At 41.2% G+C, this 21,458-nt stretch overlaps 1 protein-coding gene across 7 annotated transcripts; it reads left to right on the forward strand.

The window, feature by feature from the left end:
- The first annotated feature begins 6,579 nt into the window (after nucleotides 1-6,579).
- LOC123102933 (uncharacterized) lies at nucleotides 6,580-20,537 on the forward strand. 7 transcript variants are annotated; one of them, XR_006449486.1, is made up of 6 exons: nucleotides 6,580-6,959; nucleotides 7,196-7,316; nucleotides 8,321-8,378; nucleotides 13,763-13,824; nucleotides 19,729-19,987; nucleotides 20,188-20,537. XR_006449486.1 is itself a non-coding variant. In XM_044524417.1 (4 exons), the coding sequence occupies exons 1-3, from the start codon at nucleotides 6,747-6,749 to the stop codon at nucleotides 19,766-19,768; spliced, it is 315 nt and encodes a 104-aa protein (XP_044380352.1). In that variant the 5' UTR covers nucleotides 6,580-6,746; the 3' UTR covers nucleotides 19,769-19,987; nucleotides 20,188-20,537. The 7 variants fall into 7 exon arrangements, 4 of the variants coding, with proteins under 4 accessions (XP_044380352.1, XP_044380354.1, XP_044380353.1 ...); XR_006449488.1 differs by lacking the exon at nucleotides 8,321-8,378; XR_006449487.1 differs by lacking the exon at nucleotides 7,196-7,316.
- Nucleotides 20,538-21,458: the final 921 nt, after the last annotated feature.

Consider the following 21,458-nt stretch of genomic DNA (forward strand, 5'->3'; position numbering starts at 1 on the left):
TAAAGAGATAATATCAAATAACCTCTTTTCACCAGCAAGTTTGAAATCATAGTTGAGTTCTTTGATTGCCCAATATGCTTTATGTTCTAACTCTAGAGGCAAATGACAAGCTTTTCCATAAACCATTTTATAAGGAGATGTACCCATAGGATTTTTGTATGTTGTTCTATAAGCCCAAAGTGCATCATCTAATTTCTTAGACCAATTCTTTCGGGACCTATTGCCAGTCTTTTGCAAAATTATCTTTATTTCTCTATTGCTAAGTTCAACTTGACCACTAGACTGAGGATGATAAGGTGATGCAATTCTATGGTTAACGTCATAGTTGGCAAGCATTTTACGGAAAGCACCATGAATAAAGTGTGAACCACCATCAGTCATTAAATATCTAGGGACTCCAAACCTTGGGAAAATAACTTCCTTAAGCATTTTAATAGATGTGTTATGATCAACACTAATGGTTGGAATAGCTTCTACCCACTTAGTAACATAATCAACATCAACCAGAATACGTGTATACCCATTAGAGGAAGGGAAAGGTCCCATGTAATCAAATCCCCAAACATCAAATGGTTCAACAACAAGTGAATAATTCATAGGCATTTCTTGACGCCTACCGATATTACCTATTCTTCGGCATTCATCACAAGATAATACGAACTTACGGGCATCCTTGAAGAGAGTAGGCCAATAAAATCCAAATTGCAATACCTTGTGACCAGTTCTATCTCCAGCATGATGCCCTCCATAAGCTTCGGAGTGACATTTCCGTAGGATTTGTCCCTGTTCATGCTCAGGTACACAACATCTAATAATACCATCTACACCTTCCTTATAAAGATGTGGGTCAACCCAAAAGTAATGTCTTAAATCATAAAAGAATTTTTTTCTTTTGTTGGTATGTAAAGCTAGGTGGTAAATATTTAACAACAATGTAATTAGCATAGTTAGCATACCAAGAAGTGTTATGAGAAACATTTATTGCAGCTAACTATTCATCAAGAAAACTATCATCAATAGGTAGTGGGTTATCAGGCACATTTTCAAGCCTAGACAAGTTATCAACTACGGGGTTCTCAGCTCCTTTTCTATCATTGATATGTAAATCAAATTCTTGTAGCAAGAGAATCTGTCGAATAAGTCTAGGTTTAGCATCTTTATTTTCCATAAGATATTTAATAGCAGCATGATCGATGTGAACAATTACTTTTGAATCAACAATGTAAGGCCTAAATTTATCACAAGCAAACACCACTGCTAAGAATTATTTTTCAATAGTAGCATAATTTCGTTGAGCACTGTCTAGAGTTTTACTAGCATAATGAATAACATTCGGTTTGTTATCAACTCTTTGTCCTAGAACAGCACCAACAACATAATCACTAGCATCACACATAATTTCAAAAGGCAAGTTTCAATCAGGTGGTTGAACAATAGGTGCAGCAATTAAGTCTTTCTTGAGTGTTTCAAAGGCTTCTAAACAATCATCATCAAAAACAAAAGGAATGTCCTTTTGCAAAAGATTCGTAGGAGGCCTAGGAATTTTAGAAAAAGTCTTTGATAAATCTCCTATAGAAACCAACATGACCTGGGAAACTACATATACCTTTGACATCTTTAGGACATGGCATTTTCTCAATTGCATCAACCTTAGCTTTGTACACTTCAATGCATCTTTCAGAAATTTGATGGCCCAAAACAATACCTTCATTAATCATAAAGTGGCACTTCTCCCAAATTTAAGACAAGATTTGTTTGTTCACATCTCTGCAAAACTCGATTAAGATTGCTTGAACAATCATTAAAAGACTTCCCATAAACAGAGAACTCATCCATGAAAACCTCAGCAATCTTTTCACGAAAGTCAGAGAATATAGCAGTCATACACCTTTGAAAGATAGCAGGTGCATTGCATAAACCGAAAGGCATACGTCTATAAGCATAAGTTCCATAGGGACAAGTAAAAGTGTTTTTTTCTTGATCAGGTTGAGAAACAAGTATTTGTGAAAAACCAGAATATCCATCAAGGAAGCAAAAATGTGTGTGCTTAGATAATATTTCTAGCATTTGATCAATAAAAGGCAGAGGGTAATGACCTTTTCTAGTTGCTTTGTTTAATTTTCCAAAATCAATTACCATTCTATAACCTGGAACAATTCTTCGTGGAATAAGTTCATTCTTATCATCTATTATATATATATAAAGTGCTTTACAGATTTACGGACTAGCCAGATAAAAGATAAATAGGCTAGAAATTACCACAAAAAATAGAAACATCTGACCATTCAATCAAATAGATAATTTTTTTAATAACCCTTAGATTAGATTTAACTTGAAAATTTTACCCACCATTGCCATTACAATGGAATAACACGTCATTTCCATGCCTCTTACCTTTCTTCCTTTAGAAAAGGGTAAAATATCCTACCGTCAAATCTGATAGACCATCCATTACTTCCCACGAACTCTCCTACCCCTTACTTACAACCACGCCATCACCAAACAAACCTATCTAAACCCTAGATTGGTCGCACCATCATCTTCCGCGTTGCCTCAATATTCTAGCCCTACGTCCTTACTCCTCTCTGGTATGCAAAGAAAAGGAGGACAGATTGGCAGATATGGATGGAAGGCATAGGCCGACCCCTCCGACTCCGAGGTGGCTCCACATCAGCGCAACGGCCAAAGCCAAGGTAGGTACTTGATCGATTCTACCGGACCATCCAAGCCTATCCCTGGTCATTGCATGCATAGCCTTTTGTTTTTGCTATTCAACTCTTTTTTTGTTACCATAATTGTTCTATTCATCAATTAACAACACACATGGAAGTTGATATTTTATGCCAAAATATACATAAGCATCATCAAGTTGATTCTTTTGTCACATGCAACGTACATGAAAGGAGAATAACCACCAGACAATAAAATATTGGTTCCTGGCCATTAGTGTACATGGACATCTCAGTCAATTGAATTTTCCACCTAAGATTTTGATTATTGTGACTTTCTTAATCAAACTTTGAAATAGCTATTTCCCGTCAACATTCACAGTTGTCCCATAAGCATCTTCTAATCCCTTTGCACCTGCACAAACAAATCTTAGTGCTCAGATCAGGTAATTTTTATTATCTACATAGGAATAGTTATTTCGAGGTGCCTAACAAATATCAAAATTATAATTGACCTCTTTGGCTCAAGGTCTGCATGACAGACATGGAGAAAACAAGCAATGTTCGCTTATGACACAATAAGCACTGTTTTCTTGATCTTAAAAATTGGTGGTTGTCACCTCCTTTTTATTATCTACGGCCTAATCCTTACCTTTGATTTCTTCCCAACTCTATTCATTTAGTAAATGGCTAATGCATTTCAAGTATCTTGATTGTCTGCTTATGAACTACATAATATAAGCCTATAAATTTTTATATAAAAACTGCATAATTAAAACGCATCTCACTTCGTGGTTACACCAGAACTGCTAGGAACTAACAACATTAAACCTTTTGGACTGTGGCTACAGCATTCTGCATGCGATTTTGTCGGTCTCACTGTCAAAGTTCGCACCATGCACATATACAATTGAAGGGAAGAATAAATTAGGTCCTGCAACTAATAAACCATAGTCCATAGAACACCGTCAAGCAACCTTGGCTAAACTCTGAAACTCCTCTCCTACTAATGCACCTCCCTGAAAGATTTGACACAAGTCCTTTAGAGAATTTCACTATAACTGAAGTTTTGGACTAGACCGGTTCTGAAAGTTTGAAGGATCAAACCATTACCCTCTATTATTCCAAGACTTGTGTCCACTCAGCCGACCACCAGCCCGGCTTAATTGTCTTCACAATCACACCAAGCTTCAAACATAAGCGAGATTATGTTCTTTTGCTAGAGTAAGTTATTTATATTATGTAAGCAATTTTAAAGTTATGTATATAACTTTTTACATTACCTTTACATGGTGAAATTCTTCCAGTGGTGAGAAGACAGGGACCATTCTATGGATAAAACTTTTTGCAAGTATGGTTACTGGAGGTTTTGCACACACAAACAATCATCACTGTCGCTACAAAATTTATCGGATAAAAAAATGAAGTTCAGAGTTCTCCTCTTTGATTTTTTTTTGCATATGTTGCTCATCCTAATATTTAATTATGCAAATTTTATTGATATTACTTCTTCATTTCTCATATATACTTAAATTTATTTTAGTCTCAGAGAATTAAAGAAAGAGGCTTTTGTTTATAACAGCAATAGATGTGAAAAGGAGGCGTACTCAATTGAAGATGTAGATCCGTAACATGTCTGATCCACATAATCATTCCTGGAAATGAACACATCCTTATGATAGACCTGCACCTCTACTACTCAGATTTTCACTTTTTTGCTCCTAATATTCAATGAATGATTACAAACATGAGGACAAACACTTGGTAGAAACAACAAATAAATGAGATCAAAAAATTTGCTATCTAAAGAAGTGCTCAAACTATAATAAAGAAAGGAAAGAAGTTGCTAATAAATAAATAATACTATTTTTTAAAGGGGTCATGCTATTAACCTACTGACTAGCAGCATCCATGGACTATGACCGTTGGAATCTCCATTGTACAACAGGACTAAAATGCTAGGCCAGGATAGCAAAACTCGGTAGTGCTTTACACATATTCTGCTTCACCGCATCAAACATGGAGAGCCAGAACCGATTTCACTCAACTAATTATACATTATCAATTATGTACTTTAATGTACCATTATCCATTGTCTATTTGGGAATTTCTTACATAAGAGTGGTCCATGCAGTACAAACCAAAGGAATTGGTCAAACAGAAACAAAGATTTATTAAAAAGAGCATGCGCCGCTACTTGCATACATATGAAGTAGATGGGTGTTGGCTTGAACATTCGCTGGGTAGAGGACATCTCAATCATAGTGAACTAGATGGATGATACTGCCTTTTATGCATTACATATAATCATAAGTACATGAAAAAACAGTACACTATAGACTACCTTAAAAATAATAACTGACTTACCTAGGCTAACAAGATATGACACGACGGAGATGGTCAACTACTCCGCATAAGTATCGGAAAAATGCATCAACATTTGATGGACATAGTTCAGTAATACCAAACATCAGAGATGGTCAACTACTCCGCATAAGTACCGGAAAAATGCATCAACATTTGATGAAAATAGTTCAGAAATACCAAACATCGACACTCTAACATCTGATATTTGAAGCTTATTATATAGTACAACAATGTTGAGAGCATCAGATCATCGTTATATGCCACGTGTAGAATGCAATCAGACCTAATTTTACTACCCAGTTATTAAAATTAATTTGTCTTTGGAAATACTATTAAAACTACTAGTACAAATGCCCGTGCGTTGCAACGGGCGATAAATTTAGCAATACTCAATCCTTTTTTTCATTCTGTAACACTTCTTATATTCAATTTTGACTAACGTAAGTAAACAGGTGTCCTTAAGTATCACTTTTTAGTAAAAGCCTACCTAACATCGTTCGTTAGGATATGTTCAGCTCTGCATGACGATAGGTAGCTAGGGGAATTCCAAAAATCCATTTTGGCTATAGTTAACACATGCTCCATGCGTGTCAAAAATAAATTTTACAAATATTTAAAAATAGAAAAAAATAGATGTGTTCATTGTCATACCCAAATGGTACATGAAAAATTTTAAGGGAAAAACTTAAGCATTTTGACCTGTATGAAAAAAGTCGAACGCCGAATGTTATACTTAATTTCAATGTTTTTCACCGATGAAGCAGTGCTATCCCATCAAACATGAAAATTGTCAAGCACACTTGCTGCGCTAATATGAAAATCTTCCAAAAATTTAGAACTTTTAAAATTTATATAATCTTACTTTGATATTACTGTTCAGGGAGCATATGCTCCAAGAGCGAAAAATCCGCATCCGGGGAATTACTCCTTTTCGAAAAAAATGAAAAAAGGAAAAAAATGGTTCGATGTGATATATACATTTGCTAGACCCACCTTGGTCGGCCCGGTCTGTTTCAATAGTGAGTGGAGAAAATAAAAAGGCCGAATTTGTCAGAGACGCTGACCGTTGGGCGTTGCCAATGACTTTAGTCCCACCTCCGATATGGGAGGAGGCTAGGACCACCTTATAAGGAAGAGTTCCACACTCCCTCCAGGCTAGCCTTTTGGATGTGGTGGACTCTTTACTTATAGTGGTGTGTCCGATGCGCACCAGAAACGTCCGAACATATGCCGGAGGTCGGGAGCTGGGCCTGGGACGCTAACAATTGGTATCAGAGCTGGACCCTAGTCCGCCCTGTTTAGCGGGATGGGGTGTCAGAGACGCTGGCCATTGGGCGTCGCCAATGACTTTAGTCCCACCTCGAATATGGGAGAGGGCTATGACCACCTTATAAGAAAGAGTACCGCGCTCCCTTCAGTCTAATCTTTTGAAATGTGATGGGCTATTTATTTGTAGTAATGTGTTCGATGCATATCGAAAACGTCTGAACATATGAACATATGACTGAGGTCGGGACCTGGGCCTGGGCCTGGGACGCTAACAGAACTGAATCCATCTGGCCGTTCCAGCCCACGAGCACTTCCTCGTGCACTACCGTCTCCTCACCTCCACATCACCAGGCGCAGCAGACCCGTCTAGGGCTCTCCCGCCGCCGTCCGACGCCGGGGCTCTCCGCCGCTGGGTTGTGGTGCTGTCGGCTTCGTTTCTCGATGGATAATAGCGCCGGCCTCCTCCTTCCAGATATCGTCATCCTGGCGGACCTGTCGTGTGCGTCGCCCGCTGCTTCACACACCAGCGCCGCCACCTTGCTGTCGTCCCGGCGAGCGTCTCGACAGCCGCCGGTTGCCTCTTCATTCTGCCTCCGCGCCTGGTTGCCCAACGCCTTCCCCTGCTTCCGTGACGTCGTCTCCAATATTGCAAAGGTAATGCGTGCCATTTCCACTCTTCTCTCTTCTGTTCCTCATTCTGATTGCAATGGAGATTAATTAATTACATCTTTGATCTCTTCTGTTCCTCATTCTGATTGCAATGGAGATTAATTAATTACATCTTTGATCTGGTTTAGTGTTTTAGAACCGATTTGATCGCAGTTTGTAGATTTAGTGGGAACCTCACCTCACTCTTTGATTGTTCAACTGTCTCTGCTCCAAATCTGCAGCCCATCTACTCCAAATGTCTGCTGAGCATCTTCTTCAGTTAGCCAAAATCAATCGCTTGGTCTAGTTCCAGTTTGTGCTTACTATCCAATACTAATTTCTAAGAGGCTACATCTCAAGCAGGTACACATTTCCCTGCCACCAATTTCTGCAGGCCCGTCTGCCTATGTGAAGCACACTAACTTCTTTTCATGATGTGCCTCTAAATAACGTTAATATGGTCACTATTTTTCCTTATTGACAATGTGGGATTTCATCTGTCGGCCTCCTTTGAACAACACTAAGTATTTAACTCAGAGTATTAATTCTTAAATCTGATACATTTGGTCCGTGTGGCATCTGAAAATTGGCAATCAAAGATGGACATAATTATCTTAACATGAGCATCCTTTTATTTTTTGTTCTTTCAATTTTGTTTGCTAAGTGGAGCAATGTTTAATGGTACTATGGTCTTCCCTAATTTCAAAACATGTATGGGAAAATGTGGTTTCCTTTGGTGAAAGGATGTTATGTGTTCATACAACGACCTCACACAAGATTAAATTTGTAGTTATTTTCATGAAAATACACAATTTTAACGATGCATACATAATAGGATGGACTGCGATTACATGAATATTTTCTTAGGTGAAAGGATGAAGTACCATTTGGTACTATTTTCGATGTAGGTGTCTTACCTAAATTGAAAAAATTATCCGTGTGCAAAAATAGCTGCATAACCATATTATTTGGTACATATAGTGTATATATGCAGTCTTACTTCCTATACCATTTCCTAAAAAACACTAAGATATTCAGAGCCAACTAAAAAAGTTCGACTTGTAAATGTGACCAAATTTAGTTCAAATTTTCTCTTGAAAAATCGAAATAATATTCTATCATGATAAAACTTTAATATATTTCCTGCATATAGTAACTTTGTAAAATTCTAGCCCGTGCTTGTGTGGGATCTTAAGGTGCAGTGTTAATTTGTTTTTGCCCCCTCCACTTTTTTCCGGGCTTGGGACCGGCATTGGCAGTGTTAGGCCCCCCCTACCCCTATTAATAGTGAATCAACTTAAGCGCATGTGATTGGATGTAATTTTAATATTTGTTGGAGAATAATTAATATGTAAATATGAAAACAGGTCTGAAATAAAGTTGTGAAGAAGCCATCGTAATATCGTTTGTCGGGACCTACTTCAGGTACAAACTTTCATCTGACGAAAGAGTTTTTTTTTTGAAAAATCCGATGATAGAATTGTGATACATGGAATAGTCTTTATTTAATCATTTTTATTTTTTGTTGTTTAGAAAAACATGAATATTTATTTATCTTGAAAGGTGTTTTTTTTAATTTTTGAGAACTTCTTTAGATAATTTTAAGTATTTTTTCAAAATATAATCATTTTTATGGAAGTGATATTTTACACTAAATCATATTTCTTTTGTAGTATTTGTTTTTTGCACTGTTTGGGCTTGGCCCAAGCAGAAGAGCTTGATCTACACACACAAACAACATTGTTACTCCTCAAAAGAAAAAAAAGACAACACGCACTGGAACTCTCTATAGTACGTACGAACTTATCTCCCTTCCCGTTCTCCCTTCCTACGGCTGGTCGTCGTTGCCGCCGTACCAGTGGTACCTTGCGCTTCTTGATATTCCTCCCTGTTCCCTCCGGCAGGCTCCAACTGGGGGGGGGGGGTGAGGGGGTTGGGTTGGGGTGGGGCAAGCAGCCGCCGTCCGGTGTCCTTGCCTCTTGCCTTCTCATTGAACCCAACTCCTTCTCCCACAGGCTCCAACCATGGTCAGTTGTGGCAGTAGTAGTTACCAGATTCAGATTTATAGCTAGCTTTTCAAACTTTTTGATCAGTGACTATACTATGTGTATGGCACACATGGTAGGACGTAGTCATTATGTGTAGCTGAGTGTGATGCGTGAGCAGTTGTCACGCCCTCGATGCGGCTATATCTCCCACGTGTCGAAGCACGACTTAGAGGCATAACCGCATTGAAAGCAATGTCGCAAGTGAGGTAATCTTCACACAACCCATGTAATACATAAGGGAAAGAGATATATAGTTGGCTTACGATCGCCACTTCACACATATTACATGAATAAAGCATTACATCAACCAGATATAATCAAGGTCCGACTATGGAACCCAAAATAAAAGAAGAACACCAAATGCGACAAAGGTCCCCGATCGACCCCAACTGGGCTCCGCTACTGATCAACTAGAACGAAACGACACAAAGGACAAGATCTTCATCGAGCTCCTCCTGAGCTTGGTTGCGTCATCTGCACGGACTTATCGGCACCTGCAAGCTGGTTTTGGAAGTATCTGTGAGCCACAGGGACTCAGCAATCTCGCACCCTCACGATCAAGAATATTTAAGCTTATGGGTAAGGTAAAAGGTATGAGGTGGAGCTGCAGCAAGCGACTAGCATATATGGTGGCTAACATACGCAAATGAGAGCGAGAAGAGAAGGCAAAGCACGATCGAGAAAGTATGATCAAGAAGTGATCCTAAACAACCTACGTCAAGCATAACTCCAACACCGTGTTCACTGCCCGGACTCCGCCGGAAAGAGACCATCACGGTTACACACGCGGTTGATGCATTTTAATTAAGGTCAACTTCAGGTTTTCTACAACCGGACGTTAACAAATTCCCATCTGCCCATAACCGCGGGCACGGCTTTCGAAAGTTCAAATCCCTGTAGGGGTGTCCCAACTTAGCCCATGACAAGCTCTCACGGTCAACGAAGGAATAGACCTCCTCCCGAGACATTCCGATCAGACTCGGTATCCCGGTACAACAAGATATCCTCGACAATGGTAAAACAAGACCAGCAAGACCGCCCGATGCGCCGACATCCTGATAAGAGCTGCACATATCTCATTCTCAGGGCAACACCAGATGAGCGCTCCGTACAACTAAAACCAGCCATCAAGTTTCCCCGAGGTGGCGCTGCAAAGGACTCTAGTTCGGACCAACACTTAGACAAGCACTGGCCCGGGTGGGGGTTTAAAATAAAGATGACCCTCGGGATGCGCGACTCCCAAGGGAAAAAGGCTAGGTGGCAAATGGTAAAACCAAGGTTGGGCCTTGCTGGAGAAGTTTTATTCAAAGCGAACTGTCAAGGGGTTCCCATTATAACCCAACCGCGTAAGGAACGCAAAATCCGGGAACATAACACCGATATGACGGAAACTAGGGCGGCAAGAGTGGAACAAAACACCAGGCATAAGGCCGAGCCTTCCATCCTTTACCAAGTATATAGATGCATTAATTAAATAAGATATAATGTGATATCCCGACAAGTAAACATGTTCCAACAAGGAACAACATCTCCATGTTCCAACAAGGAACAAACTTCGATCTTCACCTGCAACTAACAACGCTATAAGAGGGGCTGAGCAAAGCGGTAACACAGCCAATCAACGATTTGCTAGGACAAGGTGGGTTAGAGGCTTGGTTTAACAATATGGGAGGCATGATAAGCAAGTGGTAGGTATTGCAGCATAGGCATAGCAAAAGAGCGAGCAACTAAGCAAGCAAAGATAGAAGTGATTTCGAGGGTATGATCATCTTGCCTGAAATCCCACAAGGAAGAAGAACGAGTCCATGAAGAAGACAAACGAACGTAGACGAACAGGTCCTCACAAACACGATGTTACCGGAATCAACCCGAAGAAGCAAACACCGAAAAGAAGCACACAACATAGTAAACAACCAACACATGAACATGGTATGATATGCGGGATGCGGTATGCGATGCATATGCATGATTTGCAAAGGAATGAATGAACCTGGCCTCAACTTGGAAAATCAAGTGTGCCACTGGAAAGATGAGATGAAATCGCTTGAAAATGATATAAAGAACGCCGGAATCGGAGTTACGGTTTGGAAATGGCAAGCAATTCAAATATGATACCGGTCCGCGATTACAGCAAGTAGCCAACTAAATGCAACAAGATGAACATGCTACAACACTCAAATATGACAACAAAATACATGGCAGGAATCCACTCAAGATGCTTAACAAAAGTCTACTACTGAGCTACGGCCAATTCATCCAATAACAGGTTCAAACAAGCATGGCAAAAATGCATATGGTAAACAGATCTCAGACTTAGTGAAATTAACACTTGTCTGGAATTTTAGATCAGATAACACTTTCCGGAGCAACAAAACTATATGCTACAGGACCTGAACATGGCAAAGTAAAGCATGGCATGGAGCTACTCAAAGCGCTTAACAAAAGTCCCTTAGTGACCTTAAGCCAAAAGGGATCAGAAAATATAATTGCAAGCATGTGAACATGGCAAAAACATAAACAGATCACAGACTTAGTGAAAACTGGAGCATGCTGAAACAGATATCAAGTAGACATGTTTACGAGCTCGATGCACTCACTACGGAGCAAGTCATGACAAGCTAAGCATACACCCATCAAGAATACACAAAATGCAAGCTAGACATGGCAAGAACAATAGCATAGCATGCACGGATCAACTACAACATCCTCGGCAAAATTGCTAACAAGTAGACAATCTGCCCAGATTCACGAAGTAGCAAAAGTAGAGTTCGATTGACTCAAGCTAGGGTGCTCCATAATTGCAAACAAAGACATGGATGGATAAAGCACTACAATATTAACAAAACATCCTTACTGATCATCCTCAAAAGAGGCACGGATCACTAGGAAACAACATGAACATATGGCAACATGAGATAAACAGATCAAGGACTTAGTGGAAATGCTAAGTATCTGAAATCAGCATTACCAAGTGCCTCACTTGGCAAGCTTGTGCTAGTCACCACACACATCACAAAAATACATGGGTTGCACCTCTGGATAGATGGCAAAACCCTTAACAAAACATATGTAGAGCTCATGGGCATATCATGCACACAATAATCATGGCAAAAATGACAAATAGCTAAATGGAGCAGCAGATCTGACAATTATCTCAAGTAGCACTCTTCTAACAGCATTTTGGGCATCAAGATGAACTCTAATGAAAATGATGCAATGAGATGAAATGATGTGCTCTCTGAGACGAACATTTTGATATGCTATATGCCCAAAACGGAGCTACGGATGCAAAGTTACGATGCGATGAACATGGGCATATGAAACTGGGAATCTCGAGGACTTAGCGAAATTATACCTCCGGAGAAAGTCAAACCGGGACAGGACGGTGCAGGACAGAGGGATCCGGGGACGCGGGACACCGTTTGGATCGGGGGACGGCGCCGTTCAGGGTCGGGACGATGCAGATCTGGAGGTCGAGGTCAACTCCGGCGATCGCCGGAACGGCAGATCCGACCGTGAGGCGCCGGGGCCGGCCGCGGTGGAGGTCGGGGAAGCACCTGGCGGCGGCGGGCGGCGCTTGCGCCGGCGATGAGGAGCGTGACGGCCTCCGGTGAGGTGCAGGGATGATGGGGAGGCGAGGCGCGGTGGTCCGGCGAGCTGCTGCGCCAGCGACCAGTCGGGCGAGGGGCGGCGGAGCTCTGCGGCAAGGAGGCGCGGGACCTGGGCGGCGGTGCTGGCGCGATGGGCTTCGGGGGCCGGCTGCGGGTTCCCGGGCCGGCGAAGTGGGCACGGGCGGCGGCCAACAGGAGGCGGACACGTGGCGGCGGACGGCAGAGCGGACATGTCCGTCGGCGGGATAAATGTTCGGCGCGCGAGGAGAGGGAGGGGGCTAGGGTTAGACCGCGAATTTCGAAGAGGATCACATATTTATAGGTAGAGGGAGCTAGGAGAGTCCAAATGAGGTGCGGTTTTCGGCCACGCGATCGTGATCGAACGACCGAGAGGATGGAAGGGGTTTAGGTGGGTTTTGGGCCACTTTGGAGGGGTGTTGGGCTGCAACACACACGAGGCCTTCTCGGTCCCTCGGTTAACAGTTGAAGTATCAAACGAAGTCCAAATGACACAAACCTTGACAGGCGGTCTACCGGTGGTAAACCAAGACCGCTTGACAAGTCTCGGTCCAATCCGGAAATGTTTAATCCCCACACATGAAAGAAAGGTAGAAATGATCACGGGAGGAGATAGGAGCGCCGGAATGCAAAACGAACAACGGAGAAAATGCTCGGATGCATGAGACGAACACGTATGCAAATGAAATGCACATGATGACATGATATGCAATGCACGACACGCAAGCAATGACAAGGCAACAACAGCGAATAACTGGAGGACACCTGGCACATCGGTCACGGGGCGTTACAGCAGCCTAGCTAATCGACGTATGGCCATTAGCATTCTGATCGAAGACCATTCATCTGCTTGTCTACTTGTTTTGTTAATCTATAGTAGTGAAATTGATATGTATTATACGTCGCTGCCGTGTTGTGTCGCTTTGTCGTTCTCAGAGCAGAAGGTGAGTAATAATAGAGCTACCTACGGCCGCTCCGCCGAGTCCGCCGCCCCTGCCGCCGCATCAATGGAATCTTGCGAGGCTCCCTCTTCCTTTCTAAAATGTGCATACATATAGTTTTCTGGTTGGTTTGTTTATCTTTTGCTATGAAATTATATGCATTTTTACAAAATTGGTCATATATATTTCAGGTTTTGGGGGAGGTAGAGAATGTGATGTTTGGCGAAATCAGGGCAGCAGCAACCGTTCCAAGGTGAGAAATATGTTCTTATTTTGACTTGTAAGTCTCTTTCTGCCCTTAGTTACACATTTTGGTGCTAAATTTGTATATACACATAAAATTACTTTTGTAGCAGAATCATGAATGGGTTAGTTGACATAATAAAAATAACCATGAATGATTTAGTGGTTCATGACATTATACATGAGAATTATACCATGAATGATTTGTATATACACAAATGAGGTAGTCTCCTTCAAGATAATCAAGTTCTGAATTCTAGCTTGGAAGTTATCACTTGGCTGCAATGTTTCTGTAGAACACAAGCAATAAATTTAAGGTTAGAAAATAAGCAATGCAATGTGAAATATAAATACTTGAGTTTTTCTTAAACAATGATCTTATCAAGTAGAAACTGAAATTTTGAACAAGAAATTGAAAGGTTGCATACCTATTTGGTTAGGACTTCCGTGTAAACAATATTTTTCGTACATGTTCCACTTGTACTGATCTTCTTATTCTTATTTTTCTTCTTCCCATTTGTGTATGTGTCGCCTGTACTGGTATCTTTATTCTTCTGCTTGTTCACATCATGCGTACCTGTTAGTACTTTTATATTTGATGTCACGGTTGCTCTAGAAAGCGCGACATATAGTTGACCATGTGAGAAAACCGGTTCAGGCAGGTAGATACCAACATTTGGTATTGTCTGACCTTGTGATTTATTTATTGTCATTGCAAAATTGAGCCTGACTGGAAATTGTTTTCTCTTGAAACTGAACGGGAACATGTCATCGTCAGAGGGGCATAATGGTATCCGAGGCAGGAAAACTCGCATTCCGGAGTGCTGTCCCACAACAATCTCTGCATCAATTGTATTTTTTTTGAAATCCACGTACGACCAATCTCGTGCCGTTGCAAAGTCCATTGGCAGGGTCGATGTTCCTAAGTAGTATGATTGGACAATTTATTTTGAGCTTCAGCATATGTGGAGGTAGTCCATTTGGGGTTAGGGTGTTTAGGGATTCTGGTGGATAGTAGTTATGTGGGTCGTCTTCTACAGAATCAAAGCTGTGGTACACCATCTCCTCCCCCTGGAAGCGATCAATCATTTTTAGGTTGATCTTGTCTACACAATCGTTCCTTGTGGATAAAATTGCTCTTGACGTGATGTACTTTGGATCTTTTAGGGAAGCATTTCCCGTTTGATAGATACTGTCAATGAGTCTATCCCGGCCATTATCATCTGTCTTATTTGACACACATATACTTGTAGGTACAAGTATTTCACTATCATCATTTGTCTCCTCGGTTCCGTTTCCAATGCGTAGTAGGTATTCTGCGAACCATGGGTCGTTTTGAGCCCTCATGTTGCGCACAAGCTTCAGTTGACACATGCAACTCCAAAGCTCCGACCTGCGTAGTGATGCATCTACTATCTGAGCTCTTGTTCCTTTTCGGACAACAGGGAGCACTTGTCTAAAATCTCCCCCAAATACGATTGTTTTTCCACCAAATGGAAGATCTGGTCTATCCATTATGTCCCGCATGATTTTGTCTAACGCCTCCACTGTTTGCCTCTTGGTCATAGATGCTTCATCCCAGATTATTAGTGATGCTGCTTGGAGTAGCTTTGCTGTCCCACTCTGTTTTGTAAAGCTACAAATAGCTCCATCATCTATTTTTAGTGGAATCTTGAACCTCGAGTGTGCGGTCCTCCCTCCAGGCATTATGGAAGCAGCAACACTGGAAGTGGCTGTCGCCACAACAATCTTGCCTTGTCCGCGTATTGTGGCCAAGAGCGCCCTATAAAGAAAAGTTTTTCCTGTGCCTCCCGGCCCATCGACAAAGAATATACCTCCTCTTTGGTGGTCAACTGTGGCTAAGATTTTGTCGTAGGCCTTCCTCTGCTCGTTGTTTAGGTTTTCATGCAACGATACGTCCTCAGGGTCCACCTCGATGGAGGTCTCCTCAATGATCTCCCTAGGTATGTCGTCTGTCATCTCATGTTGTTTGTCGATCTCTGGAAGAGGAAACGATTCAATGTCTTTTCCCATTGAGTGCAACATGTCCCTAATATTTTTCAGAACCATCTGTTCGATCGTGTGCTTGCATTTGCAGTTTCTGTTGTAGTCTTCTGACATTGCCTCAAGGTGTTTGTTCCAGAGGCCACGTACGTCGCTAGGCTCACAAAAAACCAAGATTGTCGCGAATAGCCTTCGTAGCGATGATGGCATTCGAAATAACTCTGCTTCTGTCATGCAGTCATCTAGTGTGTTGTCTGCCTCAATGAGCCCCCGTCTTTCTGCGGCTTCACGGAAGGTTGGCATTACTTGTCCATCGACTGTTCGTAGGTCTTCGTAGCTGGTGGCGCCTGTCACATGATTTAGGAGAACTCGAAGATAGTATCGTTCTCCTTCAGCTGGGTGTGCTGAGACGATCCTGCCTATCTGGATCACAGCGGCTCGTTTCCTCTCTTGCCAAAACTTCCCTCGTCTTTGCCAAGTATAATATTCCGGAAAGTCTCTGTATAGTATGCCTCGTGCTTTCTCATGTAAGTTGTTTGCTTCAAAGTACGCAGTCAACATTGATCTTTCCGTGCCATCACGGTCGATAATATTCTTTATTTTTCCATGCCATGGTATGAAACCATGTGCATATTTGGGAGATGTAGCTGCAGTTGCAAGACTGGTGGGTGCATTTTGCTTAGTTCGAAGCCATATATTCTCCATAGTGCTTCCGGAGGTGTCACCCACCGTGCGTCTCTGTACTGTTTAATCTCGCCGACTTCGACTTCATCTACTTTGTCAGTTACAGATACAGATGCCCGGTCATGACCCTTGTAGATGTACTTGAAGAGGTACTTAACGGCTTTAATGCTTGAGCATATCTCAACATTTATGTGGCAGTTGAACATCCTTAGCAGGTAGGGGTTGTAAGGAACCACCCACCTATTATCTAGTTTGCAACCTCGGACCATTTCAGTACGACCGTCATTGCGTCTCCTATATAGTGGGTAGGAGTCCTTGCCTTGAATCATAGTTTCGTTAAATGGCCTTGGTTAATTGTTCTTGCATGACTGACGATTCTTTGTGCATGGACAAAATTTATTCAATGCACCGCAAGGACCATGCATCATATGTTTGACTACCATTTTGTATAGTTCTGGGTACTTGTGCTTGTTAGGGAGCTCAGCGGAGATGATTCTGTCATACTGTTCCGGACACGTGTATTTGTATTTTCCGGTCATGATGAGCAAAAGGTTAGCATGGGGTAATCCCCTCTTTTGGAACTCTAGGACATATGTATATGCCTTAACCTTTCCAAGAATGGCCTTCTCAAATAGTTGCTGCTTCATTTCTTCTAGCTTAGCCCTGAAAATTTAATTTTGAATACAATTACCTGGGTCATCGTCATTACTGATATTTTCATCATCAACATCTTCCTCTTGTGTATCCTTCTTTGGGATTTTCCTATGCCAACCGAGTTCAGCTCTTGGAAAGAATAGAGGATATGATAACGGGTCGTAGCACCCGTAATATGATCTAATGTGCTCTATTTCGTTGTTGTTCCCATGAAGTATTACATTCCTGTCATAAGTATCTCTTCTTTGATTTCCTTCAATCCACACTGCAGCTACCTTCGAATTGATTGGTGCGTTGTATGTTCTCTGGTCCAATCTTTGGTCAACGTTCAAGATAAGTCTGTAATCCTCGAGGTTTTGGGCTTGTCCCAAACTCCTGAACTGTTGAGAGTATGGGTTATCGCGTAGAATGTCAGTTATGATTCCAATCACCTGCCTGTCTTGCTCATACATTTCCTCGCGGCAGCGGCGGTACCGATGCTCTAAGCTTGGATCATCATTGTAGAAGTACAACTCCAGATGCTTTGGATCGGAGCGACTATTACCAAATGAGTGTATGTTGTGATAGATCTGACCATGAGCTCGGAAGGTGTAAATACCAGTTGTTCGAATGTTGGTTGTCTCTCTGTCAAGCTAGCAGTATAGAGTAGTGAATGAGAAGTGTCCATTGAAAAATCTTATATTGTTCCGAAAATGTCTTGCATCAGAGTCGTTGCTTGTCCAAAGTCTCATAAGTTCAGGTGCTGTATCTGGATTGGCTAGTCTTATCTTCCCTTTTCTGCAACATAACCCCTTAGATTCATACTTCAATTTCGTTGCATTACAGAACTTGCAATTTTTTTCCGTTCTGAACATGTGTGTGTTCTTTGGTATGTTGCTGTAGACGATATCATACGGATCAGGGTTGTGAAATTCCTCGTCTTCTCTGGTTTCAATTTCCACTTTTCCATCCCATTCTGCTTTGATTTGTAGCAATCAGAAATTAGTACAGGGTAATATAATGATGCAAATATACTTAAAACTGTATTGAGCATACCTTCACCAAAGAACATGTATTCATCCTCGTTTGTGTCTTCTTCAAATATGACTATCATTATCTGTGTTGTAAAATTTTATTGTTTATATATTTCTTTGTATTGCATAAGAACATATTTGAAATTGATAACCTTACCGTGATCATCGTTGTAGATTGATTGTTTTGGTGCATCTACTTCTTTGATGGTTTTGTCTTGCTCACATATGCCTTCATAGTCACACCTGTTTAGTAATTTTTTAATATATAATTTTTGTATTGCATAAAAGTAAATATGAAATTGATAACCTTACCGTGACCATTATTGTAGAATGATTGTATTCGTGCATTTACTTCTTTGATTGTTGGACACATTGAAGTGGGGATGCCTGGCCAAAAAGCCACCTTACTGTGATCGTCGTTGTAGGCTGTTTGTGTTTGGGCATCCGCTTCTTTAATGGATGGAAACATTATAGAGAGGGGGATGTCTGTCCACAAAAGATGGTTAGTTACATATGCGGTTTCATATATTTTTGGAATGCGAGAGTATTGTATAAATTTTAGATTTTTACCATTAATCGTGACTTCTGGTTGTTCGGGAGGTTCGTTGTCATCGTTGTCATTTTCCGACATGGATCTATCTTCTTGTGATGATTTCATCTGTCTTGCTGCGAATTCTTCGTTATGACGGTGTAGCAGCGTTTGTCTTTCACCCGCTGTCACATGCTTTCCATGTTTTACAGTACAGGGAGATGTACTAACTTCCTGCTCGGTTGCAATATATGCAGGGTTCTCCATCGCAATTGAATCTTTACTTGGCATGTTGCGCTTCAATTCACGATTAGCTTTAATTTTTTCTATCCTAGCTTTCTTTTGTTCCGGTTGCATATTTGCATATTCCTGCCTTTTTTTGCCTTTTGATCTGTCTTCTTCCTTGAATCTTTATTTTTTTGTTTTTTTGATAGGCTTCTCGACGTTTACTCAGTTTTTCTTCCCTTTCTTCACTGGTCATCGCTGCATAGCGCTCTCTATCTCTTTTCTGTTTTTCTCCTGACATGGCATGTTTTCTTTGATTTACACTAACTTCCTGTTCAGTCGTGATATATGCAGGCTTCTCCATGGCAATTGAATCTTTGTTTGGTGTACTGTGCTCCAGTTCACAGTTACCTGCAATTTGTTCTATTCCAACTTGCTTTTGTTCTGGCTCAATTGTATCTTTGGATGGTATACCACGCTCCAGTTCACAGTTAGCTGCAATTTTCTCTGTTCCAACTTCTTTTTGTTCTGGCTGTGTATTTGCATATTCCTGCATTTGTTTTGCCTTTTGATCTCGCTCCTTTCTTGAATCTTTGTTTGTTTTGTTTTGTTGATAGGCTTCACGGCGTTTTTTCAGTTTTTCTTCCCTTTCTTCATTGCTCATCCGTGCATACCGCTCTCTATCTCTTTTTCTTCTTTGTTCATTCGCATCCATGGCTTGCCTGCATCAAAGTTTGTATATGGTAGTTTCATAACTGGATGATATCAATAAAATTGTTATTCTAACGTTTTTATTCTTTTTTAGGTGTAAATGGCAGGTCCTCTGCCTTTGCATTATAGATTAGGGTTGTACAAGAAGGAGAACAAGCAGTAGAGAGAAGAGCATAAGCAGGAGCAAAAGAAAACGAAGAAGCAGTCATCCAAGGCGCTGTACATGCATGTTCAGCTTTGTACTACATTCAGCGTGTTCAGCTGCAGGTCATTGAAAAATTCAAGTAATTGAGTTTGCTTACTAAGAGATGATTACTCACCTTCCTCTTTGCTTATTTAAAGATCCCAGGAAGGTAATTTGTTCGCTTGCTTAGTGTACGTAGCAGTCCCTATCTAGAATAAGATGCTTTGGGCTGTGTTATCTGCTGGAAAAAGAACCATGAAGTGTATGGCTGCATAAATTCCATCATGTTAGGATTAGTTACAACCAAATTAGAGTTAATTCCTGCAACTTTGAATTGGTGATGACAAATTTTTCGTTTATACATGGCAGGTAGCACATTTTATAATAATAAGGAAGTCCTATGAAAGGAGACAATGATGAACACACCTGATGGCTCGTTGTCTTTGCTGTCAGCGCTGATGCCGGCGAGGCGACGTGTTGATGGCTCGTTGCTTTTGGTTTCTAAGTGGCGATATCGACGTGGCGACGTGCAAAGCTGAGTTGCTAAGCACCTTATTTGACCGAAGACCTGAGATACATTAAGGGTGCTGTACATGTGTATTTATAAATAGGATCAGACTTGGATCCAGATTCCTGTAGCTAGTAGGATTGGTCAGGCTCCTCTTAGTTTTTTTTTGACAAAACTCGTTTATAATCTATATAAAAGATAGTGTTCCTTTTGTTTCTCGCTCAGCAGGCTAGCTAGTGGAGCTGGTTTTGCGAGCGTACTCAAACTGCACGGCCATGGTTCGAGTCCTATGATGAGCGCAATTTTTTTTCTCCAACGTAAAAACGACGGACGAAAAAAAAGAGGACGTATGAAAAACAGCTTGATGGACAAATAAAAGTGAGGAAACGACCCGTCCTTTAATATTAGGGAGAGAAGAGATAGATAATCACAAATACACTAATTACTTCTTTAATTTGTTGAGGGGTCAAAAACTAATTAACAATTTGGCTTAAGCTGCGTTGGCATCCAGACTTGCTACTATCTCATTTCAATAGCAGCCAGTATACCATTTGTCACTACAAAGACAGAAAAAAGAAAAGGGAAGAGGGGGAACCTGCAGGTGACTATGATGAGCGCAATTTTTTTTCTCCAACGTAAAAACGACGGACGAAAAAAAAGAGGACGTATGAAAAACAGCTTGATGGACAAATAAAAGTGAAGAAACGACCCGTCCTTTAATATTAGGGAGAGAAGAGATAGATAATCACAAATACACTAATTACTTCTTTAATTTGTTGAGGGGTCAAAAACTAATTAACAATTTGGCTTAAGCTGCGTTGGCATCCAGACTTACTACTATCTCATTTCAATAGCAGCCAGTATACCATTTGTCACTACAAAGACAGAAAAAAGAAAAGGGAAGAGGGGGAACCTGCAGGTGAAAGAATGCGACACTGAAGCCGGGTTGCGACTGTCGAAAATTAAGACGATGCGTCGGCGTGCCCGCTTGGGGACAGCTACGATGCCTCCGGCCCGGCGCTCGGGGACGGATAACAACCCCAGGATCCCGACAACCACAATCTGCAGGAGCTAAGGGCATCTTGATTTGGCTAGTTGATGTTTCTAGCCTCTTTTGGCTCTGTGTGAGCTT

The sequence above is a fragment of the Triticum aestivum genome, chromosome 5A (assembly GCF_018294505.1).
Source record: "Triticum aestivum cultivar Chinese Spring chromosome 5A, IWGSC CS RefSeq v2.1, whole genome shotgun sequence".
Lineage (NCBI taxonomy): Eukaryota > Viridiplantae > Streptophyta > Magnoliopsida > Poales > Poaceae > Triticum > Triticum aestivum.